The following is a 27287-nucleotide window of genomic DNA, read 5'->3' on the forward strand; positions in this document are numbered from 1 at the left end:
TGATGAGTAGACTGATAATATTTGATTTCAGGAGTTCATGAACTTGGAGGACTTGAGTTAGCCAAGTCGAATGCTTGATTTCCTCTCTTTTACTATGGTCTCTCCCTCTCTTCAGCTTCAGTGTTCCCTGTCCACCACAGTCATCTCCTGGTAGTTGATGAATGATCTGTTAAAGTAATTAACTCCTCAATTCTGAACCATCTGACAAAGAACACATCCAGTAAATCCAGCGGTTTTCGGCAACGTGTAGGAGCTTGAGTATATTAGCTTGTGTACATGTGCTGGGTTCATCGTGGGCTGTCTCAACAGCTGACGATAAAACAGGTCAGGAAACCCCAAATGACGAACAAATACTCAAACTGCTCCGGACACGTAAATCACAGGTTTCATGCCAAGTTGGAGCTTTTTGTTTATTTCATATCCAGAAAATGGAAGTGTTTTAATGAAACATTCATCATGACCCCATTTTCCAATCCATATCCATCCCATTTGATTACAAGAATTTCTTAATAAACTAAGGTCCATAGTTGCTATTTAGTTCTAGGCAGGAAGTCATGAACTTAATCACTTTGGTTGCAACAACAGCTTACAACGATGTTGATTATGAACATCATTCATTAAAACTACAGTTGGACCCTGTGTGAGATTAATAGTTCCAAAAACAGGATGAATCCCCCTGATATATAAGTAAAGTAATTAAGCTTTTGAATTCAAGCTAAGAATATCTGCGAGCACACAGTCCTGCTCTCTGGTCCACTTTGCAACAGATGCTTGATGCTTCTGTTCAACGTGGCTTACATTCCCCATAAAGGTCTGTTTGGGTCAGGTCTCCCCATTTCAAAAATTCTATTTAAATAAATTCTATTCATGCAAATCAAGTTTGGGTGAGTTTACCACAGCTCAGTTTCAGATTCAGTCCAAACTTTTGGCCTGCCTAAAACATGGTTGCTCCATTACCAACTGAGCTACAGAATGTGGCATTAGAGGCCGTGGTCATTAACATGTGTCGTGGAAATTGGTCAACAAACGACGTTCTAAGACAAGTTGTCTTTGTAAGTTTATTTGTAAAAGCTTTCTGCAGAAAGGATCACACAGGGTGGAGGTTGCAAGTGAGATGAAAAGTGAAGTGTCTGTGCTCATATTTAAGTGTCTCTGTGTGGGATACCTCCTGACCCCAAAACACGCAGAGGGGGATGTGTGAATGTATTGTTCTGTGTCTGGAACATATAGTCTGTAAAGGTGTGACTTATAGGCTGCATCCTAAATGTGATGGAGAGGAAATAGTATAATTTATGGTTAGGGTGTTGTGTCAGTCAGCTGAGTTCTTCAAACAAAGGACAAACACAGTTAAACCAGAGTAGAGCAAAAGGTCACTAGAGAATTCAGGTGATCTCAGGATCAACTTCTGCAAGACATGAACAGACAATGGGCTCACATGCTAGACAGTGGGAGCACCATAAAGTTTATATTGAGCTGTACCCTAGATGGAAAGGTCTGCTGTAAGCATAAACTAAGAAGTTATTAAGTAAATTTCCATTACACGTGCATATGGACAAACAAAGTAACCCTAATTGAACGGAATTCAATTTTATTTTAATAGCCCAAAATCATAACATACATTATCTCAGTTAAATTGTGCAACATAAACACCACAGAGTCTTAAGAGTAAGAAAGAGAAAAACATGAATAGCCAATAGGAATGAAGTCCAGTGTATTTTTAACTCTGTAGCAAATGTGACATTTTGGTGGAATCAGACATCCTGTCATAACTCAATGGGATGGACTTACCATGGACTAAATGAAATGAGTTTAATGAAAGCCACTTGTTTTCTTGGCAGCAAACTCAGCAGTGAGATCTGTGAAATTCATCTTGGATGCAACTTTGTTTTCAGTGGAGAGAATAGCAAGCACACACAGTCCGTCCTGAGAAACAGCTTCAAACAGCTGTGCTCTCCTGATAAAACACTCCTGTAGTGGTTTAGAAGGCCCTGTGTGTTTATGCCAGGAGGTTTGGACGTTCTAAAAGCATCAACCTGCTCTGATGCAGTGCCTTGGCTGAACAGTGTTTTTCTGTTGAAGTTACAAAATTAAAAGCATGTATCACAAATACATTACACACCTACATAAAGTACTAGAGTTTGTATTTGTACCTGGGTGAAAATAGTTGGACGGCAACTATTTGACTAAAAACACTCCTATGGAAAGCCCAGCTGTGAAGCACAATGTTTTGTATAGTGTAATGGAAATCTTTAGATCTAACTGTTTGACCTGAATATGCTTAGTGAATATAGTTAAAATAGCCTGGATCAGCATTATGCTCTACTAGGAATGGTTGCTAAAGTGTAATAATAAGAAATGTTTGTGTACTATGAACTGGATGTACCAGTGAACTGTTTGATCAAATACGCAGTGTCTGCACACTTAGGGAAGATAGATCAATGTCAACCTCTTTCTCCAGTTGCAGGACGGGTGATAGCGAATCGATGGTGAGCTGACTGAGGACAGCTGTGTGTTCCAAACCTTGTGTATAAAAGCCAGCTCGTCACAAGAGACATTTGTCAGACTCTTAAGCCCACCTTGGCTATAAAAACTCTGTCCCTATTTGGCCAAATAGTAACACTGTAACTTTGTTTTTGTTCATTATAATTTTGCTTCTCGACCAGTGTTAAATGCCTTGAATCTTGGTTGGTGTAAACTGTTGCAACACAGTGGTTAACTCAACAGAGGGAATTAAACATACACGATCAGTGTTGACACTCACATATCACATCAGGTCCTTTGGCACTGAGTCTGAGAAAGCGGCTTCCCACTGGCACCTCCAGAACTGTCTTATGAGCTGCAGTTGGACAGAAGGAAAGAAAGGTTTCATTTCAACATAAAAACACAGCACAAAATACAGAATGGTTGTAAATTAGAGGAAACTTGTGCATAACTGAGTGAAGAATTGATGAGCCGTGTTCTCCATCCACATCCTCAAACCATCAGGAAGTGGGATTTACTGAATGTGAGATTCTGTTTAACTGACTTCATTTCATTACCATTACAACTTGGTGAGCTGATAGTGTAACAGAAGGGAATGGAAATAAGTAACACATGGTAGTGACAAAGTCTGATATGCTGTTGCCAGTTGTGTTAAAAAAAAACAGGCTTAAACACATTAAAGATTACAGTGGAAGTGTTTTGACAGGGTGAGTGTATGTCTGTGTGCTCATGTCTGTCGTTGTGATGACCTGTGGCAGCTTGTTAATACACCCCCCTCCAACATCCTGAGAAAAAACCCTAACCCTAACCCATGTTAAACATAATTTAATTAGATTATTTAAATAGATATCAGAAACTCGTACAATGCACCTGGTAGACTGTGAGCACATGTGAGCATTCTATGTAAGTCAAATTGCATTTGGTTAATTTCTGTCTAAATACATATACTTCCTGGTGTGGGTGGTAAGAGTGAATGTAAGACCTGAGGCTGCTCTTTGATTGGTTGTTGGAGTTTTTCCACCGGACACACTTTTATTAACAGTGAATTGGTATTGATAAATGTTTTTTTACTCTAATGTGATTGGCCGACCCTCGATGCTGTGTCAGGTCCATCCACCGTCACTGAGGTACTTCTGCTGCGAGCTCGAGGATGAGCTTACACCCGAAGCTTCCCCCGCTCTTGCTATGAGAAACAGAGGTGACTAACTGGATGTGTTGTAAGGAATGCCTTTTATTGCTTCCTGTGTTTGCTGGTTCAAAGTGTCGGCACGGCGGTACTGCGGTACAACAACGGGGGTGTGAGACCTAAAACATCTCTCTGAAAAATATAAATGGCATGAAAGTTGCCACAGTCATTGAGCGATCTTTGATGACTATCACTTCCTTGCACATATACCACTGTGTAGCCCAGTGTAATGTAAACTGTGCCTCTTGTCAGACTTTTGACGGTCTCTAAATGAGCTGTTTGTCTTAAATACAGTGCTGTTTTAATTTCAGACATGAATATACTTCACATTTTGGCCCTCAACCAAAGTTCTGAAATGACTGGATGCCAACATCAACATCCAGAGTCATGACAGAGTCTGTCAAGGTGTCTATTACTGTCTAAGAAAATGCCCAAATTGTAAACATAGATATCTTTGACAAGTTGTGTGGAAATAGATTTAATACGGTGCCACAATCTCAAAATAATCATATAATCATCACTGCCATCTAACTGAGTTTCCTCAAGAAAGAAGTCGCTCCAAACGTCGTCTGATCTTCTAAATGGGGCCAGGCGAGGATTTCAATCTCATCCTGCTACTCATGTTGCTCATGGATTCATGTGTGTTGAATGTTAACATGAAATATTAAAACTCATTTTAATTTCTTGTGTGTGTAGATTCAACTCCAAGGCTCTCATTTAGACACTGTTCTTCCATAATACTTCAGAACCACATGCTTACACATTGCTGCTTATCCATAACAGACAGTGAGAGTCTTCATGTCGTCCCTGCTCAGGCCCCTTGAAAGATGATATGTCCTCCTCTGAGCTTTCACCTTCCAGCCCTGCTGTCCAACCCGCCTCCACCTCATTTTCTGACAACTCTGACAAGTCTGACTCTCCTTCCACAATCCTTTAGAATCCTTTCTATGCTCCTTAGCATATTTGCACTACCCTTAGCATATTTGCACTATCCTTAGCATATTTGCACTATTGCATATTTTGCACTATTGCACACACTTGCACTATTGTTTTTCTTTTTTTCTTTAGGTGTATATATATATCTTAGATATGCATATTTTATTTTAAATTTTAAATTTTGATTGAGCATTGTTATAAGAGAGCCTGTGACCCAAGCATTTCATTGCAAGCGACTGCTTAATGTTATCGTTGTGCATATGACAATAAACTCTTGAATCTTGAATCTTTCTGTCTCACTCGCCCTATTCTTGCCTCAGTATAAAAATGTATTAAATTTTCAAGTGTGTGGTAACAGGGCCTCTTTTCAACACACTTCAGGTGTAAACCTCTGTAGCCCTGCAGACCAGACAGAGGCACACCTTTGGCAGCTACCTGTGCAGGATCCATAACCACAAATCATCTTTAAAATTTAAGCTGTATTGGATGCATTCAAATAAACCAGAAGAAATTACATGTTAGTGCCATTTTTTTTCCCAAATGGCCGAATCCTTCAGCTTGTTATGCATGTCAGTACAAATCGATAAATACACTTTTTATTTAGCAGCATTAATCTGAGAAGAGACTTGCACTGAAATCCCTCACATAAAATAACATGTCTCCCTCACTGTACTCCCTGCTTGTGGTAAAAGCCTCTCACTGTTTTGCGAACACTGACTAATGGAGACCACCACACTACAGTCACTGCCAGCCCTAAATCTGCCTGTTTTACAACTGCACAGCAGCACTGATCAACTCTGCAGAGCTAAATAACATCCACGTGTGCAGTGATACGTCAGTGAGCTCTACTAACTAGTCAATCATGAGACTCTCTTAGGGTCATGCTCACAGTATACACAAACAGCACACAGCGAAACTATTGAAGGTATTTACTGCTGCTGAAGGATTTCTGTTTTTCAGCCTGCAAGAATACTTCCTGACTTCTCACAGCAGAAGTGTTTCTCCCTTTGTGGTTAAGTGAGGAGGTGTGGTGATGATGCAAGACCTTTATAGACAAGTGGAGGGTTGATTCTATTTTCCACATTTTATGAAAGTTACTGTTCCACTGTTCCACCAAATGAGCGTTGAGCTTAAACAATTAAGCTGCCATGGCTGCAAGCCATGGGCAATTTTTTCCCTTAACATAATTATGCTTGGAAACTGCATCTGCAATGTCCCAAATTTATGGGAGCAATGAAATAAATTTAGCTGCAGTCTTTTGCATTTTTTCTGAAAGCTAAAATGGAGATTAAATGTAAAAAAAAAAAAAAACCATCTAAATAAATTAGTGAAATGAAACACAGAATAAACAGTTCGAAGCTCATTTTATGAGTCTGCTCAAGCCATAAACTTGAGGGAATACTGTGGCCAATTCATATTCCAAATGCAATCGCCGAACAGTGGAATCATGAATAATGGATAAAGAGGAACAAAGGTGATTCTCTGTGCGCCTGCAATGGTAAATAAACCTGCTTACCAAGGTATCCATGAATGTTCATATTTGGTTTATTTTATTATCTCTTCTTTTGGGACATTTAGGATAAGGGAAAGGTAGAGAAGACAGGATAGACTAAAAAGGCGGATCTATTGGCAGATATGAAATAATAATAATATTTAAAATTATGTTTTCATCAGTTTACATCCACTTGAGAGAGTGGGTCCTCTTCCACAGTGTCCTGTATGTTGCACTACTGTGTTTCTACAATAGTCCAGAAAGGACAAACCAAAGGACCAGGACCCTTCACATTTTTATGTTATCTGAATGCAGGTTCTCCTCCACACTGGAAAGACACAGGTGAGTGTGGGGCATTTTACTTGGTTGCAGTATGCAACTTCACCAGTAGATGCCAATGAATCTCATACACTAAAACATTTAAAACAAAGAGTATAAATCAGTCTGATCAATGTCAAATAAAAAGCATCTGATAAAACGAGTGTGGGCCACGAATCATAATCAATACCATGTTGTTGGGCCACACCAGTCTCAGAAACATTTACATATATTTAGGGTTTGCAAAGTAACACAAACCTCAGCACCTAAAGGTTTAAACAAAAGCCTTGTAAAAAGTTCATCATGCTCAAGAGGATATTTCTTTGTTTCTTTGCTACAGCTATTCAACATTCACCTAAAGAGCAATTGAATAAGTAAAATATTAAAATACAATTTTAGAAATAGAAAAGGAACAACAATAAATAGCTTTAATTGAAAAAACCAAGTGGATTAACAGTAATTTCAAAATATATTGAGGTATAAATAAGGTTAAAATGAATGAAAGGGTTAAAATGTGGGTCAACAATAAATAAGTAGATTATTAACAGCAGATTGAGTGCATATGGAAATGAGAAGGTGATGAGGTGTACAGGTTAGTAGTTTGAACTTAAGTTAGCAGTAGTGCAGTAGATTGTGAAAATTGTAAAAATTGTTTAACATCAAAAGAATGGGCAGAAATTGTATAACTGGATGGAAGTTCTTCCTTCATGAGAAGTTCACTCTCTGGCTTAACACTCCTCAGGCAAACCAGAAAACTATGTAGACAGTGGGAGACATTGTCCATGATGGAAAAGAGATCTCACAATATACCTCTCCCAAACCACATGCAGAGGATCCAGCTCCACCCTCTTGACTGAGCCAGCCTCTTGAATCAGTTTGTTTAGTCAGTTTGTGTCAGCTACCCTCAGGCTACAGCCTCAGCAGACCACAGTGCAGAACTAGTGCTGGCCACCACAGACCCTTAAGTTATCCAAAGCATGAGGCCACAGATGTTGAAGGACCCCTGCCTCCAGTTAACTCTGGCCTTCTTTTCTGTAGTGAGCAGCAGAGTTCCTGGTCCAGTGGACACCAAGGTATTTGTTACCCTGCACCATCTGCACCATATTTCACCTTATGTGAAGGGGAGTAGAAGAAGTCCTCGATGTGCTCAAGTCCACCACCAGCATCTTTGTTTTGCCAATGTTGGTGGTTCAGCTCAAATTAGTCCAGCCTCTTGTACTCTGCCACACTCCCCCCACTGATGCATCCAACAACTGTGGCATTATGTGAACACCTCTGTATGTTTCAGGTCTGTATTGTGAAGAGAAAAGGAATGGGAAAATCTCCAATACTGCTCATCATTGTGTTTGACACAGTTGTGGAGAATGTGGCCCCTGGCCTGTAGGTAAGGTAGTATGATTGAATCATCCACTTGGACAGCTGGTTGGAAGGCAAACTGGCAGGGGACTTATGAAAGCTTGAATCCAGGAACAGGTTTTCAAATCTTTTCATCCTGTGTCTGTTCAACAAAACTGGTTGCTAGTCACTGGTGACACTGAAACAGGCAACTTCAGCACAGGGACAGGGCAAGATGTCTTCCATAACACAGGGTCATCCCGTAGATATAAGCTGAGGTGAAATATGTGCTAGAATATGACACACATCTGGGGATTACAAGAGGATCAATCAGCGCAGGTGAGGGCTGTTAAAAGGCAGCAGAGCTGCAGAGGAGGGACGTCACAATCGAAAAAGTTAAGAGTTTTTATATTCATGTTAAAGAATAACAGCCAGAGATGGGGACCCGCAGGCAGAGATCAATCTGTGGGCTTGCTGCTAGCTAGTAGATCAGAATGGATGATATAAAGACAAAAATTGTCACTGGTGAATACCAAATTGTGGACAACACATCGTCGAGAGCCAAGTCGGACGTTTGGGACAAATTTGGTATCATCAAAGACTCTGAGAACAAAGTTGGCAGTGGCTTTGCTGCTTGTAAACGATGCCAAAAAGTATTAGCTTTTGATAGCCGAAAACTAGGCACTTTGTCGCTGAGGAAACATCTCGACAGCAGCACGAGCACAGTGAGTACAATAGTTGGTGTTTTATTCTGCCAAAGAGGCAAGTTTGCGTTACATGTTCTAATGTTCTAATGGCACAATATTGACGGTATTGTATTTCTGCACAGCAACCTCATTCTCAAGAGCAATGACACGTCAGCATGAGACTAGTGAATAGCAACAAAGTTTCAAATGTCACTTTGCCAGCAGACATTGCTGGCATCCAGTTTGTTTAGGTTGGTTGAGTTTATGTTTGCTCACATGTGCTGTGGTGATTTAAGAAAAAGATGCTGAAAAGCAACCAGTTTGTCTCTGGCTGTGTGTGGGGGACCCTGTGGCATCATCAATTGCCAAACTATGCATTGAAAGTGCATGTGCACTGAAAGGAGTTGCAGAGTAGTGTATGTCTCTATAGGTTCAAGATGAATATGGACTGATATTTCAAGTTGTGGGAGGACAATAGATATCTAAAAGATCCAGGGACCTGTCTCCTTTAATAGTGCCGTCCTCAAACTGACTGAAAGTGAGTATGGAGGTGGGCGTGGTTCGAGCAATTAGCGGTATGAGAGATAGGCGGTGCGGAGCTGGCTCCACAGGAACAGTGCCACGCAAGTTTACTGGCACAGCTGCATTGAGCTGTCTTATTTCACTCTACTTTAAATACAGTAGCAACTGGACTGAGACACACAGAGGAAGAGACAGAAATAGACATGCTGCACACAGATCGGGGTTGGCGCTCTGCGGAGATCACAGGCATAAGACAAGATGCAGGGAGCATTAAGTCAACCAGGCAGAACGAGAGCGTTGACAGGGAACGAGTGTATCTGATTTTGTGCAGCAATAAAAAGGTCTTAAGCTAAAAGCTCTGTGTCCTGTGTATGGGAATCTGAAAAAACCCACCATGAAAACCTTGTATATTAGATTGAGGTTTAGAGTGTGAATCTTGTCCAGTGTCACGTCACACTAAAGGGGACCGGCTGTTAGCGCTCTGTAACACAGGGATGCTGCCCAAGGAGAGACCCAACGTCCCCCACAAGCTGTGGAGTAGGAGACAGGTCTTGCGAGGAGGAGATGCTACAGACCCGTCCTCCCGTCTATCGTCATGAGGAATATAAGTTCTCTAACCAATAAGATGGATGTGATGGCATCGGCCATCATCTTTGGAGTAGTTTGCTGGGGCAGCAACATTTCAACAGCTAACAGGAAGAGACTGGATAGACTGATTAGGAGGGCCAGCTCGGTCCTGGGATACCTGCTTGACCCAGTGGAGGTGGTGGGACAGAGGAGGATGATGGCGAATCTATCTTCTCTAATAGTCAACCAGTCCCACTCCCTGCAGGACACCATCACAGCACTGGGCAGCTCCTTCAGCGACAATCCACATAGAGTGAACTAAAAGTTAACTAAGAGTTCCTCTCGCATATCAACCTAAATTTTCTAAATAAAAAATGAAATAAATAAATATAATAATGATCTTATTAAATTTTTGTTTTTTCAAGCTCTTTTAACAACACTCCATAACCTAATGAAAGGGTGATGAAGCGGTGGGAAAAACTAGTTAGTGAAGTCAGGATTATGTTTTTCTTGAAATACTGTCTGGTTCAGAAAAGTAGTGCAGTACTTGCTCGATAGCTGCCTGTTTGGAATGGGCTGTGAGCTAGAATGTGAAGTCTAACAATAAATATCTTTCTCTCTACATCTCCACATTTTTTAAATGAAGCCAATTCAAATTTATTTCATTTATATAGAATTTCACATGAACAGAACTGCCACAGAATGAAAAGAAATATCTGTCACCTTCAAGCATTAATATGTTAACATTGAAACTGGCTTTAATTCCTCATCCTTGAACTGATACAGTACCAATGCTCCATTACCTCAGGACCTCAGCTTTCACATTTAGGTGAATGGGAGAGTGGTTGCACCACATTGTAAGTAGATATGTATTTATATCTAGGGATGCACCGATATGGAAATTCTTGGCCGATACCGATACCGATATTTAAAACAACAATCTAGCCGATAGCCGATACCGATATTTGTTTATTACTTGAATAATATGAAAAACAGAAAAAGTGACAAGTGTAACTTTAGATGCCATGGCTGTGCACACCGGACCCGCATTTCTCCGCGCCGGTCAGCCCGCGATTCTCCGCTTGTTGTTGTATGTAACCCGTTCAATGTCGGGTGTCGGGGTAAATGACGTATTCTCCAAGCAAGCCTTTAGCCCCCCCCCCCCTCTCTCTCTTTTTATCTATATGACTGCTTGTGTGGCTGTAGTGGATGGGCAGAGGGGGACATTTAATTATGTGATTGGGAAAATTGGGAAAATTAAAACTCCAGGACAACAGAAGGGGAATACAAAGTATGGGATGCATATTTGATCATTTATATCATATAAAATCATTTTTCAGTCTGTTTCCTGGCGCGATACGCTCGCGATACGCTCGCTCGCACGCCGAAACCATCGGTGAAGGGCGCGGCGCGGCGCATCGCAGCCCATGTGAACCGCACAAAGGTTTAACAGGGGGGTGGATGGGAGGCGCCTGGCTTTCCTTGGCACTGTGCTGCGCGGCGCTTCAGCGCCCGGTGTAAACCCGGCGTCAGTGTACCATAATCTGGATGCCAGATTGGCAGGCTGCAGAAAACATACCAATGAACATCGGCCAATGTTATCGGTGAAAGTCAAGTTTATTACCGATACGCCGATGGCAGTAAACGAGGCGAATATCGGCCGCTACCGATATACGGCCGATACATCGGTGCACCACTATTTATATCACATATACCCTGTTCACCTGAGACACGGGTTAGGGTTAAGAGAGATGACCCAAACCTGCTCAAACTGCAGGACCAACAGGTTGACCCCTATAATAGTGATCAAAAGAGAGCAGTGTTAAACTAGTAGATAGTACAGCACTATCAGAAATGACCAGGTATGACAGCTGCATCCACTGAGCTGAGGATGAATATTGTGCCCAGAGGAAAAATTTTCAAATGTCAACACAGCTCAACTCACTCTCCCCACAACCACCACCACATAACCCACTGAACTCATGTATGCCACTGCAACAGTAATCCTGTAGATACGTGGGTATAAAATCAAGAATGCAACATTAAGAGAATGCCCCCCATGGAGAAGAAAGTTGGAAGTAAAGATCAAGAAAGCCCAAAGGGATGGGGGCATTTTAATTTCAAAGGTTTTGGAGGGGTTGGAGTGGTGGGTGGACACTTATGCTTTAAAGTGCTTTACTGCATTTCCCTGCCTAAGGTAGAAGGTAGGCTAGGCTTGGCAAAAAGCACAGAATAAAACCCCTGTGAAGATGTGGTATGCACAAATACTGCAGTGATATCTGCTCTGGGGAATAAAACACCCTAAAAAATTATTTTCTGTTAACCTATCGACATAATATAATAGCAAATTGTGTTTTGTAGTGTGTTGGAGTTTTGTCTACTGTATATAGTACCTTAGGCTTTAATAGTGTTTATATACTACATGCAATTACTAAAATTGTTAAGAAAATCAGATATACTATATCTATGTTTATGTATGCAAAATATTCTACAGATATAGAAAGTCAATTTTTCACAGTTAACAGGTCAAAGGCTGTGCACCCATAATCTATTGACAGTATTTCCACTGATATCTCTCTACACAAATATTATGTGACTGCTCATGAAGAAAAATAAAGACATAAACATTGTTGGTACTGGCCATTATCAAAGACAAACCAGTTACATTGCTCATATTCCATTTCCAACCAGGCATTTTCTGCTAGGTTCTTCTTATTGTGTGCAGTGTTTTTTGGTAATTATCAAACAATATCAAACAAGCAAAGATGAGAAAAAAAAATATGAAAAGACCAGATTTGGCCTAAACACAGCTATTAATTAAATCTCTGGGAGTTCAATCTGAAAATAATGCAAGAAAAAAAAAAGGTAATTATATGTGAATAGTGCAGCTGCATGTAGTGGGTGGGTTGTTGTAGCCAGATGGCATTTTTATAGCAGAACCTTGATTAATAAATGCTGAAGACAATGATCCGGACAGACAGACCTCCAGCTTTATCATTTACCTCCCATAGGGTCTGACTGGGAGGAAGGCTGGGCAGGGATAACACATGTTGTGTCTACTGTTATAAAACAGATACATACAGGTCTGAGCCGAGGCTACTCTGTAAAATGACCTAGAAAGCTAATGGAGTGAGCTATTTGCAAAGGGCCAGCATGTGGTGGAGATTTGAAGTGGGGAAAAGGCTATGAGGGAATGTCAGAGCCTACTTTTTATAGCTTGGATGACCTAAAGTTTAAAAATTGAACCCATGTGAATAAAGACATGTATGTGAGTTAAACATAAATGGAGGTTGTGTCATTGCATGGCCAGTGGTGAGATACGTACCTTGTTCTGGTGTCAGGTAGGGTAGGACCTGTCCTCGCACCAGCCGGCAAGTGGAGCCGTCACCGCCACAGATGCCACAGTTATCCTCCTTAGCGCCACTGACCAGCTGCCGATCACAGCCCACTTCCTGCGCACACATCACAGATACATTTAGAAAGAGGTATAGGACCGACCAACTCATCCACTGGTCAGGGACAGAAAGCCAACGCCTGCATATTCACATTCAGTCTCACAGCAATCAAAGGGCAATAATTGACTAACTGATTAATTGAATGAAGGAAAATATCAACAAACCATATCAAGTCATTTATCAAATCAAAATAAAAAACTTTAGTAGATTCCAAATTCTCCAGTTCCAATAATAGAACCTCTCTTGTTTTCTCTGATATCATTGTGAAGCAAATTGTTCTTGAATACTGTGATAAACAAAGAAATACATCTATGATTCTGTCTATTTTACAAAAATGTTCAGTATCAACATATTTGTGACACACATGATAATAATAATCCTCAATGCATCAATAGAAAATGTATCCAGATGCAATTATGATTATTATTCTTATTTATTTCTCATTTATTTTTATTACTGAATTCAAAGTAAAGCAGAGTGATGGCTGTAATCCCTAAGTGCACAAACTGTAAACAACTACAGCCAATCACAACTGCTCATGATTTTCCTCTACTGGGCTTACTTTAATGACACCATCATGTATACATACCTGCTAAAGAAGAACATGGTACAGTGACATTATCATTGTGAGCATGTGAACCACTGCAAACCATTCTATATTTAGAACATCACCAATTCTAAATGATGCTTTGCTTTGTGGATGACTGGTGACCTATTCAAGCCTCATCCCTCGTCCCAAAGCCTGGTCTGTGTTCAAATTCAGCTTAAATAACATAAATAAAAACATGAACAACAAATAAAAAAAACATGTATAATCAGTGTCATCTCAGTGACTCCTTTCAGGTAACACAATTCCTGTCTACAGCAATAAAAATGAATGCATGATCTCAGAATTAACTGCGCAGGCATGGTTTGCCCATCAGATGCAATTAGAGAAAAGGCTTTGGATTGATGTAAAGTAGATAGGAATATTTATCTTTTACTTCAGCCTGCAAAAAACAATAAGATGGCCACACTGCATGGTTTGATAAGCAAGGTGTACATTTCATGGGGGAAACTAAATCTAAATCAACCATGACACTTAAACGATTTTTTTAATATTTTGCCATAAATTTAACAAGGCAATTTTACTTACCAACATTTACAGAAACTTTAATTATAAAAGTGGCAGATAAACACCAAGATACATTTGTCACTTAGGTTTAAAGACTTGTTGAGATATGTTGGGACCTAGTATTTGTGAACTATAATTCGGCCTAATGTGCGGCCAAAAACTACAACCACATGTTTCTGTGTTCTGGTAACAAAGGAGAGCCTCCAGAACTCAGTCTCCCAGGGTGTTTCAACTTCACACCTAGGTGTTAAAACTGCCCCTGGACACAACTTTCAACCACTATTGGTCACTCTGGGCCCCATGACCCATGAGCTCACCTCTTTTCTACTCACTTCTCCTGGAGGAGAGGTGTAGCTCTCCAACTCACCAAGCCAGGGAAACTTCCTCCCTACCCAAGCTCTACCAACCTTCAAGCAGGCCTGCCTGGAGCAGACTGCTGAAACCTTCCAAAAGGCAGCGACGCAAGAGCCTGCCTAAGAACTTCAGCACAAGAGCTGCATCGCACAGCAGAACCACAACAACAGGAGCCACAAACCAGCAAGACGACTTCACTGGACTTCAAACAGCACATCAACCTTTTTCATGGACGGGTAACACAACTGGGCTTAAAAATTATACTAGGCTAAGCAAAGACTGTTCTATTCATGTGATGTTTATAAGTTTGATTTGTGTTGCTGTGATATTTTGGTTATAAGTTATTTGAAAGTTAATGTTAGTTATGTTATGCTCTTCACAGTCTTTCTTTGCATGCAACTACTTTCTCTGGTTCTACTTTCATGAGACTTAATCGATAAATTTGCTATCTTTTCCCTTTCCCTTTGAAGGGTTGGTGCCCCAATGTAACTTTAATCAATTTAAGTTATTATTTAATATTCATATTTTTAATATTAATGTTCAATATTTGTTCTGATAACCAAATTTATTGAATGCCCAAAGGCACACCATTTAATGGTGTCACGCTGAAGGTATAATGTGCACAACAGATACAGTAAGATCTTTGAAAGTGGATAATTATGCAACACCCTTAAGTGAGTAAACCCTGTTGATGGAGTTTTGCAGGACTTGCTGCAGTGACGTACACGTGTATTCCAGTATCCTGTGACATCACTGCTGTGTAACATGTGAAACCTCACCTCTGACCTCACAATTATGCTGGGAGGAGTGATAGAAGAAAAGGGCTGGAAAATTCCAACCACAGAGAGGGCAGTGGGATCACTTCTTCTGTCAGCAGTTATAGTCTCTCACATTCTCCATTTCAGCACTATCTGCACAAAAGGCAAAGGCTATCAACCTCACCTACACTACAGCATTGATCATGAACCTCTTTAAAATGAGTTACAGTATGTTTACAGTTTCCTGACAAGTGCTTAGGTTTATGTGAATAGTCACTCTCCTCAGGTGGAAGGAGCCTGGAAGTCTTGCACCACAAGCAGAGATCAGCCAATGTTATTTACTTTTATTGTTGATTGTGAACCTTTTCTAACCTAAGAATCACCATGTAGAATATTTCCTCCCTTACAGCATGGATACAAACAAATCTTGCTTCAAGCATAATGAGTATCCTGCTATTCACTGCAATGTGCTGTGGTGGTATTGGTGAACTTTGGCATTGAACTCAAACTGTTTCTCTTTTTCCTGTTGAATGTATTATCAACATTGTATTCAAAAGGTGGTTTAGACTTTGCCACCCCAAAATATTATGTTACCCTTTAAATCACATTAATCCTGTTCAGTGTGTATTGAGATGTTGAACTTGCAATTAAATCTATTCCAGAAGTAAAGTATGTTTTACCCCTGGGTTTGATTAAAATAATAAGTGCTCTCATGCACACAAACAGACACATCCTAATGTAGACATGCTGAGGCTTGACATGCTGAAGTGCTGTCACAGGCTGACAAAACAAAGTGGCACATACACATTTCTCTTTTACCATTTGCTCCTAGGAGTTGTGTTTATCTTCTCTTCTACTTGTATACAGCTGGATTTCATGCTGCTCTGTGGTGTATTACTAATCCATACACATTCACTAGAGGAAGAATTGGCCTCATTCCGTCACTGACAAACTTCCTGCTACAATACCACAGCAACATAGCACCCCTTCCTGTACTACTGTCTCCATCACCATATGATGCCCTTTCATCCCTGCCAGGCCCAGGGCACTCCCTGTACGTCAGGGTCAGCAGCAGCTGTTGTTTGCGCACACGTCCATCATCCATCTCCCATTACTGCTGCAAAGAAACCTGAGTGAGCCCAATTGTTTGGAGGATTTTCAGTTTAATGATGCAACAGAAACAGCCTGAGCAGCCCGAGCTTCTCCAGAAATTACGTTTTGCTCAGGCAAACTCTGTCACATCAATCAAACTAAGTTCAATTTGAGAGTCCAAGTTGTGGCCAAACAACCGTAACCAAAGTGAGAGGGGGGTAACTTTTTCCAGCCTGCAGGAAATGAGCTTCATTTGTCCATTTTTTTCTTTTGCTACTTGGATCTTTTCCAAACAGCAAACAGCTTCCCCAAATTAAAGTGGGGCTCTGTCCACACTGTTGATTGTTACAAAACAGGTATTTCGCAGTGTCCATTATATCCATTATTATGATATAGCCCTTCAATGAAAACAAAGCTGTTGCTGTTTGGACTCAGGATCTTTTATAAATGAAAAGTATCATGCACCTCTCTCACTCAGTTTGTATTTCAGTATTTTAGAAATCTTATGACTGACATATTCATGTTTGTGAACATGAACATAAAGTAACATGACACCTGAGGGCATAAGGTAACATTACTGATAAAGACATAATGCAAGACATTTCTTGCAGATACATTAAGGTTGTTGAATAAGTCTTTACATTAAAACACCAAAAGGTGCATTTGTCCATGCAGTCATCCAGAATATTATTATTTAGCTATGGACAAAACATTCAATACATTGTCAACTAATTTCTTTTGGATTTTAGTTGGCAAGATTAAAACTGCTGCAGTGACTTTTTGGACAGCAGAGCACACAGTTCTGTATGTATATATTTTACTGTATATGGGCAAAGAAAGTTAATTATGGAAGAAGTGCTTATTGTACAAAGTCTTGTCTATTGGTACTTAACAAATAATTTTAGAGGTACAGACAACATGATATAGGGATAGACAGGAGCCCAGTTATACTGCACTCTAAAGAGCCACTAGCACGGCCCACCTCTCTGCACACCATTCCTGCATTACTACTATTATCATACCCCCTGTGGGGCTCAAGCTGAGTCGTGACAAAGAATGTAATACATGCAGTCCTGAGGCAACAAAATTCCCCCTTTGTCCGTCATCTAAAATGCATGTTCCTCTCACTTTCTCACAGCAGCTGTGTTACGTTTCAGCTTCAGTTGGTCAACAACTTGTTAGTGTTGCAATTCACAGCCAGACAGAGCCAGACACACAATGATCCTGTTCCTTTTGGTGCTGCAGTCTCTGTTGACCAGTACTGATCCGTAGAAAAATACTTCCTTATAGTTAAGACTAAAGCTGTGCACTGCGCTCATGAAAACATTATTATGATGACTGTTTCACGGTGCAGTTAATACTGAGACTGGTATACACACAAACAAGGCATATCACTAACTAGAATCAACGCCTCTTGGTTGTATGTCTCCTCCATCCAGTCCAGTTGCATATTTGCCCAGAAACAAATATTTGAAGTGACTCACATGTACAAACAAAGGAATTAAATAATTAAAAAAGTAGCAAGTGTAATTTTTGTTGAAATGAAACTTTCACTGTTTTGACATGTATGACCATGAAAGATGGGATGGACAGACAGATGGGACATGATCACCAAGAAACATAATGTCTCCAGCCATGAATGTCATCTATGCAGAGGCATGACTAAAATCACCACCCTGCAGTTGTAACCCTTGTATTATATCTGTCATAACATATAGCACTGTGCATGTGCATACAGCTCACCAACTCACTGTATACCACTGAGTACCAGTAATAGCAGTAACCTGTGAATCTAAAAAGTAAAATATTAGTAAGAGCCAAGTTGGTGTAGCTCAGCACAGTAAGGTACACTCTGATTAATGTACTCTGTTGAAGTCCACTGCTCCAAGAAACTAAATCCAGGCACAAACGGCTTTTATTCATTCAAACATGAAAGAGCACTGACAGTGGCTGTGCCTACGCTGCACTCAGCTCCAGGGTTAGGATTTGATGGCAGAATTGTTTGACTCCTTATGTAATGATAGCTCAGCTATCAGTTGAATTCCTAGTAGGTTATAGCAGTGTGCAATCATACACATCCTCAGGGCCCTGGAAGAAATCTAAATGATATCTTACCATCATTAAGTAATGCATTGAACTTAAGTGGCATGACAAAATATCTGCTATGAATATGATCTGGTTAATTTGAGTGTAAATATAGTTTTTCTAAAGTCAGGCAATTTGGCCTGCACTGCAATGATGACCACAAAGTTCAGATCATCTCAGGGCCTCTGTCTGCTTCAAAATAAAGGTTTATCAGATGAGTGGGAACACCCCTCCACCACACATTTGGAGTTGAGGGGACTGTGTCTAAAAATGAATGAAAAATGAATGAAAAAATGTGACAAATGTTCTCACTTCGGACAGAGATTGAAAGTTAAATATGCACCAAGAGAGATAAACTGTACATTTAGTTTGTCTGACTGAGAACAGTGCGATAAAACAACTGCTAACACAGAGCCATATTAAGTTTGCAAAGTCAGGGTTTAGCGTTGTGTTTGAAGATTGTTGAGCTGTCCCAATGTGGTTTAAAAAAAAAAAAAAAAGTCTGAGTGTTACAGCATGTGAAAAAAAAAAAGAAACATTATTCAACCTTAATGTCATCACTACTCATGGTACCAGTCCTATTTAGACCAAATAACTTACATTTGTATCATCAGACACCTAACTGTATGTCTGAATGACACAATCCATCACTTGAAGAGGTACACTTATTGTGTACTTATTGAGGTACACTTATTGTGTATTCCATGTCTAAAAATAGCTAATAAGTGCAGGGCTTAGAGTGTGTCCATTCATGAATGAATGTAAATATTTGAACTATAGACTTGGTTGGGTGACAAACCATGCAGCATAGGTTGTTTTATGCATACTGAGACCGTTACTCAATGCAGTACTGTGGAATTAGCAGTTGGCATTAATGGGTATAACTTTGGTACAGAAACCAATTTCCCTGCCTGGGAAACTCAGTTCAACAAATCTAATGGAATGGAAAACAGAGGGGACTGAACCTGAACAACCTGAAGAACAGTGATTGCAGAAGATAAGGGTTTCAAATGGTGTGGACCTCAGTTTGACAGTTCTGTATAGAGACAGAAGACTTTCACTGAACATGCTTATTTCCTGTTGAACAGGGGCAGATGTTAAGTTAAGGAAATAAATAATTGTGTTAATCGTTGGACATATTAAGTTTCTATTCTATTTTCACTACATTTTACTGTATTTAATTTTATTCAGTATTTATTCAGTATTTTACATCCAGGGATGTATGTTATGTTTTTTATGGGGAGGGAGTTATGTGTTATGTTTATCAGGGCTCAGGCCGTTCCTCTAGTGTTCCCCCTTTTCTGTCTGCCCCCCTCCTGTTCACCTTCTCCCCTGTGTGTGCACGTGAGTGTGCACGTGAGTGAGTGTGGGAGTCCTGGCACCTGGAGCGAGTCCCACACCTGGTCGCAATCACCTCATCAACAGCCCTACAAGAACCCCGGTGTTCTCCCCACTTATCACCACGTTGTTCCGTCACCTCAGTGGTAAACACTCTGGGCCGATCTCAAGTTGTCCTCTAGTGGAAACTATTTCTTATGTGTCTCGTGAATCCTCCTAATGTTTTTCCTCTTTTTGCCTCAGGATCCCAGAGCCTCATCTCCAGCTCACTGACCACAGGCTCAGCTTCAGCCAGCACCAAGCTTGTTACCTGCCTGCCTCTGCGTTTCATTAAAAGACTTTTTTTGCTCACTCACAAACCAATCCATCTCTGTGTCTGCTTTCGGGTCCAGATCCAAAACAAACCCTCACAATGTTGTTATTCTTGTGATGTGTAATGCTGTGATTGTTGCCTTGTCATGGGCAGACTGAGCCACATTCCAAACAACTGAGTTGTGTGGCAATACAGTATTGAATCTTGAATCTTGTTTCACTTTACACCACAAACACAGATGTACTGGCTGTGACTCAGAGTGAAAAAACTCATTTGGAAAACACTTGCGACTTCAAACTATAATCTAAGGAAAAATGATTCCCCCTTTGGCTCCAGAGCCTTTATTGGAGGCACTGTTTTGTGACCAAATGTGGGTGTAATTCTGAGAATTAGGAGCATGTGATAGTGTGTGGCAACTCATCTCTGCCCATTGTACAGAAATGGTGGTGTCATCTTTAGCTTTTTACATCCCTTGGAGCCATATTCTCCATTGTAATGATCAAGGTGAGGAGCTGCCATATCAAAGTTCTACCAATACATGCATGCGACCAATCGCGAGTCAGTCTCAGCTGTCAATCAGGATGTTTCACCCCATTTTTATAAAACCAAATAACAAATTAAAACCAAACATATCAGAAACATTAATACTTGAACATAGATAAGTGTCGTCAGAACTACCTAAAATGGCACAAACCATCTTTGTAAAAATGTCCTTAACCTATTTTTTCACTTTAAATTTGTCCATGCCTCCACCATGGGGAGATCAAGATGATTTGACTTCTCTATTGGTATTGATAGCATCTCTGACGTGTAGTGTGGTGGGGTTATACAAAGTGTGTTTTTGGGGTAGTTTTTTTTAAGTTTTTCCAATTTATTTCCTTTTTTTGCGTATTTGGTGAATTATTTCCTTTGTTTGCACTTTGGGATGCTGGTACGGTGGCCCTGAAGGGCAAATGACTTTGACAAATATGGAATCACAAAGGCAAGTCACAAAAAACAAAAAGAAAAAGAAAAAGAAAAACACAACAACAAATGGGGGATCACAAAACACAACAAAAAGTGTTTTGGCTGCGTTCACACCTGAACCTCGAAGTTCAGGTGTGAACGCCGCCAAGACGCATTGAGGAAAAATTTGAGATCAGATTACTCAGGACATAATTAGATGGGTACATCCTTTTTGTAGTGTGAACCTACACACCAGATTATTTTTTGTGTATTTATATCTTTTTTGTGAATTTTTTGTTTTTTAATATATATATTTGCTCTCTCTCCCCCTCTTTCTCTCTCTCTGCCTCTTGGATTTAAACACACATAAACACATTGCCAGCAGACAGATCTGTCACAGTCAGACTAGCCCAGTCACAGCATCTGGCCTTGGTGAAGAGAACTTATGTATGTATTAATTTGCATGTAATGGAGGGAAGTGAGATCTGATCACAAGATATCACTGGAAACACGTGGGGACATGCTGTACTGCCAGATGTGAAATGATGAACTTAAAGTCATCCACTTGTGATTGGATGTTAACAACAGGTCTTAACGTGGGGTCGAATACGCAATGTTATTATCACTTATATCATATATTCTCCCAAATAAACTTTGAAGATTAAAACAATAGAGGACTACGCATAGAAATGTATTTATTGGTACAAACAAGAGTTTACCTGTTGCCTTGTGTGTTTCTCAATATCAAATGCTGTTCAAAAGATTCTGTAAACGAAAAAGGGCACAATGGGACTCAAAACCTGCCAACTTCATACAGCATGAAACGAGGTCAAACTGACAGCAGCAACAAATGAGAACCAACAATGTGTTCAGACCTCATCTATTCTGGTTTTCCACTTCAACAAAGCAGATTAAAACACAAACATTCACTTGACAGTCAGAATATATTGTATTAAAACAGGTTTCTACTGCATTTCTGTTCCTGTTACTCACTTTCTGTTACATCACCTTTGTGCCAAAGAGCATGTATAAATAATTATTTGTCAGGTGTTGTACATGTGCTCCTCCTCCTGTCATGCAGTCACAAACAACCTCTAATCAAGCAGCAGCCAGGGAGGGGAAGCAGTCCACAGTAAATTCCACTCAGTGTGTCCTAAAACAAAGCTCTCCTAAATATAGAGGCTCTGACATGATTATGACAGTGCAGGGACCAGAGTTTCCATGTCCCAGCTCACCAGTGCATTTCATCATGGCCCATTATTAACGTGGGAACACATTACTGGCTGCAAAGCAAAGCAGCGATGAATACTCAGTATAGGGCTAGTGGCAAACAGACAGAATTAGATTTTTTTTAAAGTAGAGAACCAGGCTGAGCTCTAGGGTAACAGGAAACTTTCCAGAGAAAAAAAGGAGAGCATCAGTGTTGGCAGCAAAAGGCAAAACAGCAACATATTGTATTTTTACTTTCAAGTGACAAAGCCCTCAGAAGCTGTAGGTCTGTCATAAACAGAGGAGGGGGTGAGATGATGTTATTAAAAGGAACAACGTGCAGTGAAATAAGGTTGATTCAATAAGATGAATGGATGGACAGGTCAAAAAAACACGAGACATAAAGCACTGTTCATTTCCTGTTTCTAACCTACAGTCAACTGATCCTAACCCTGATCATGATAATTCCTAAAATTGTGACTGTGTGTGTGTGTGTGTGTGTGTGTGTGTGTGTGTGTGTGAGTGTGCGCGTGTGTGTGTGTGTGTGTGTGTGTACAAAATAACTCAAAAAAGCATGAACGGATTTTCACAACATATGGTGAAAATGTGTGTATCTCTGGATTACTAACTTCTGGAGCTGATAGGTAAAATGCCAAAGGTCAAGGTCAACACAAATATAGTTGAAGATATTTCCACAAATAACAGTGACAATCTAAAGCTTATATACTGCAGGGTATATGTTGTCTCTGTGTGATGCTAAAAGCTGTTGCTAGTTGAACAGAGATGTCCTTCCCCTGAGTCTGAAAGGCAGCACATAGGGTGTCTCTTGAAGTGGGAATAAAACATATTATCACATGCTTCTAATCCTCAGATTTGAGCCCAGAATTGGTCAGACACAACCAGACGTCTTCCTTGGATTTTCTTAAAGAGCATAATACAGATACTGTTATTGTCATTGATATTCAATGGTCTGTATTTATGTAACGTTGTTCTAGTCCTGATTGCTTTTTCAAATTTGTTATGTCATGTTGCTGACTTTCTACTATATAGTTTTGTAATACTATATCTATGATAGCGAAAAATGTCGCTGAACTGAACTAAAAAGTGTGAACTCTAGTGTTTGAGTGTGGTCTCACTGACTTTACAGCAGTGGTTACACACCTTCTGTAGCTCTACCATTCAGTGGACTTATTTTAGCTTGAAAGGATACTAAGGCCCAATCCCATTTCAGCCCTTCTCCCTACCCCTTGCTTTTGAGGGTTATCTTCAAACAGAGCTACAAGGGGTAGTGGTTGAAATCTTCCCCTACGAATTGGGACAGTGCTTCAAGAAGCCGTTACATCAGCAGTAGTCGTGGGAACCCGACAAGTCATCAGTAGTCGTCAATCTAAACAGATGTGATGGGGATGTCGTTGTAACAACATTGTTCAGATCTTTAAATAAACCAATGCTATTGCTTGCAGTTACTAAAGTGACAAACCTATAATATCAAAATAACATCTATACTAATGCAGTTGAATCAAATTACCAGGTAAATATTCAGGACATGTTTTCCTGGTTTCCCTCTGTACTATGGCAATAATGGTACAGCACAATGACATTTGCCATTCATCCAATGGAAATTGAAAAGCTTGGATGCTCTGCATTATTTCACGTATAAATCAAAAGCACACAGCTTTAAGTTAATAGCAGGTGTCTGTAGGCAATCCTGCCAAGATGCTTTGTTATTAGGAACAGTTAAGTTCAGTTTCCTCGCATGATTTCATGCGAGGTAACTGAACATGACAAAATACGGGATTATCATGTAATAACAATGCAACGTTAGCATGCTAGATATTTTTTTTAAGGTTGTTGTGAAAAAAATGACCATAATACATTGAACTGTATTAAACTAAGATGTAACAATTATTATCGTAGTTTTGAAATGATTAATGGAGAAAATAATACATTTGTGGATCTCTCCCATCTTGCAGATGATTCACAAGGCATTCTGGGAAATTCTCATAGCCCTCGGTTTGAAGTGTGGGTCTGAAAAATCTCAGTTTCTAGGGTTGTGCAGCCTTTACACTTGCCACTACCCCTCCATCCCAACAAGAATCAGAACACCCTACTCCTACACGTGGACACGCAAAAACGGAGGGGAAGGGCTAAGGAGTAGAGAGAAGGGTGAAATGGGATGAGCCTAAAACCTAAAATCCAGGGTTTAATATATTAAGTATGATGAAGAGAGGGCAGTGCAGAGCCGCAAAGAACAAGTGCATGCTTGCTCCTCACAAGCACTTTCAATAAATCAGTAAAACTCAAGAGGAAATATGAACAAAGCTTTAGAGGACACACAAGAGCCTCTGCTCCAGCTAACAGGTGTTGCCACAGAACTGTCCCCATCTTTTGTTTTGCTGCAATTTTATACTATTGCTCTATTTACATACACAGTGAGATAAATGTCAGAAGTGTCTGACTACACAATATCTGATCATAACAATATTTTTATAATATGACCCCTTACCTGACACATTCCATTGATGCACATGTTAAAGGCATCTGCCTGACATCGTGTCCCATCCAGCACCTTAGGGGCAAGTTCAACAGTGAGGCTTCTCCCTTTAGCCTGGCACTGCAGGACGCAGGGTGCAGAGGAGTCATACGGTGCTGGGACCCACTCATATGTGACACCCTGGTACTTGATATCATTGTGGGCTGAACATTGCTGGGTCCGGAAATCACCTGACTCTGCAGGGCAGTCCTGAGGAGAGGAATAACAAGATCAAGGACAGATGTTGGAATGTGACACCACATTACATCATTATGATTAATTTGAGTAAATTGGCATTAAAAATATGAAATGAAACTTTATGTAAAAAGATTGAAAATAATTGTTGTTAAACTTTCAATACAAAACAATGATTGACAAACAGCTTTTAAAATACTTTACCAAGCTTTAAAAGTGTATTTTCATTGTGTTTTGCTGAACATTTCTTTCGCAATTTCATGGTTTTCCATTTTCTCTTGTATCTGTGGAGTCTTGGCTACCAAGGAGAGGACTACTAGTTATAGCAAACATTGATTTAATCAATGCAGATTCCAAAGCATTAAGACATATTAAAGATTTAAAAGCAAATGTTTTATGAGGAAAGAATTTATTTAATCATGTTTGACAATTAAGGACACACAATATGTTTAATGGGAGAAAAACAAAATATAAAGCAGCCAATTATCTAAAGAGGCAAATGTTTGATTTTAACTTGAATTTAATTTAAATTAAGCTTTAAAGAAGTGGTTTGTGTGTGTGTGTGTGTGTGTGTTCGGCAGCCACTGCAGTATTAAAACCAGAAACGTTATGAGTCCTCAGTCTTTATAAGATCCCCCATTCACCAACAGCTTATTGGACCATCTCCTATTGTTCTGGCCCGGTAACTTCTTGTTTGTTTTTTAACTCAGTTTCATTGTTGTTTGCCTGTGTCTCAGGTTCATTTCAGCCGATCTAATTGTCAGCCTCGCCCACCTCTTCCTTATGTGTACAAGAAAGAATTGGGGGCTTCATCAATATATTTTCATTTGAAAATGGCGTTTTCAAACGTAAACCATTTCTATCCACACATGCGTTTTGGCTCCAAATGAGATTTAATGACTGTTCATACTAACATGCCTGAAAATGCATCTCACGTGACCACATGCACGTGCTGGTGTACATTACGTTACATTACATTTCATTTAGCTGAAGCTTTTATCCAAAGAGACTTACAGTAAGTGCATTTAACCACGAGGGTACAAACCCAGAACAAGAATCAAGAAAGTACAATTTTCTTCAAGAAAGCCAAACTACAAAGTGCTATAAGTAAGTGCCATTTAAGTGCTTTTTCTTTTTTATCCAAGGTATAGTCGGAAGAGATGTGTTTTTAGTCTGCGGCGGAAGATGTGTAGACAGGAAGTTAAAGGGAATTGTCGCAGATTGATTAAATTAGCACGCCGGCTTCTTTCTCTAAACGGCCTCAGCGACTGCAAGCCTTCTGTATTAATGGATAAGATGCTGTCCCTCCTTAAAAGCCAACAAAGCTCCCACCTGTGTTTTTACCATGCACAATTTGGTACAAAGGCTAAAAGGTGTCGCTCCCCATGCAGTTTCAACGGGACGGGAAACGGCGCGGCCAGCGCGCACTAACTGCCAAGAACACCGGCCATGCAGGCTGATATTTATTCAGGATACCACATCTGGGCGGCGCTTTCTGTGCGACACTGGGGCGCAGAAGAGCGCTTTGCCTGCATCGAGGGTGAACATGCTGACTGACCGGGACGGCCCCCTGCTGCATGCCGCCAATGGCAGCCCCATCCACACCTATGAAATAAGGTACGTGGAGCTGTGTTTTGGAGACCAACGTTTATTCTGGAATTTGTTTCAGCAAAAGTTACTCTTCCCCTGCTAAATGCGGATTTCCTGTGTGCTTGTGGGTTGTTAGTGGATATCAAGAGCTGCCGTCTGATTGATGGAGTGACTTTTTGTTCACTCTGTGTATCAGACTGTCCAGCAATGTACCAGCCACCGAGGAGCCACCTCCTCCTGGTACAGTTTCCTGTCAGGGACCGGTGAAGCAGATGGACCCAGGATGCAGAGTTTTAAACAAAAAGTGTCCTTTTAATGGTAGAAAAAACAACTAAAAGCACAAAGGGGAAAAACACTGGAGGCTTAGACGAGGAGATGCAGAGGACGGGAGCTCAGGAGACACAGGATACAAAAAGCACAGGAGATCACGACAGGACATAACGACAGGTATTTAGACAACGAACCGCCAAGGACAAGGGGAAGCACAGAGACTTATATACACACACAGGGAAGACAGGGGCAATTGGACACAGGTGGAACACATGAGGACTGGTGCAGACAATCACAGACAGGAAGTGAAGAAAGAAAACACACTAGGAACAGAGACTACAAAATAAAACAGGAAACATAACACAGGGACACCGAAACAACTCAGACAAACATAAACACAAGGAAGTCAAGAAACACGAGGTAATAATAAAACAGAAAACACTCTTAATAAAGAGGCGGACAAAATAAACACCTTCAGAACACAAAACCCTTACAGTTTCCAAGTTTAACAAA

General features: G+C 40.3%; 1 protein-coding gene across 4 annotated transcripts in view; it reads right to left on the minus strand.

Annotated features, from left to right (window-relative positions):
* adamtsl3 (ADAMTS-like 3) overlaps nt 1-27287 on the minus strand; it is a 198397-nt gene that overhangs the window by 55040 nt on the left and 116070 nt on the right. For 3 of the 4 annotated variants that reach the window (XM_034581509.1, XM_034581511.1, XM_034581514.1), the window contains exons 6-8: nt 24693-24929; nt 12849-12975; nt 2762-2836 (exon numbers count right to left, since the gene is read on the minus strand). The exons of the other annotated variant lie outside the window; for it this stretch is intronic. In XM_034581509.1, the coding sequence (XP_034437400.1) occupies nt 2762-2836; nt 12849-12975; nt 24693-24929 (439 nt within the window). The remainder of the gene's footprint in view (nt 1-2761; nt 2837-12848; nt 12976-24692; nt 24930-27287) is intronic. 4 annotated transcript variants of the gene reach the window in all.

This window comes from Hippoglossus hippoglossus, chromosome 3, assembly GCF_009819705.1.
Source record: "Hippoglossus hippoglossus isolate fHipHip1 chromosome 3, fHipHip1.pri, whole genome shotgun sequence".
In the NCBI taxonomy this organism is placed as follows: Eukaryota; Metazoa; Chordata; class Actinopteri; order Pleuronectiformes; family Pleuronectidae; genus Hippoglossus; species Hippoglossus hippoglossus.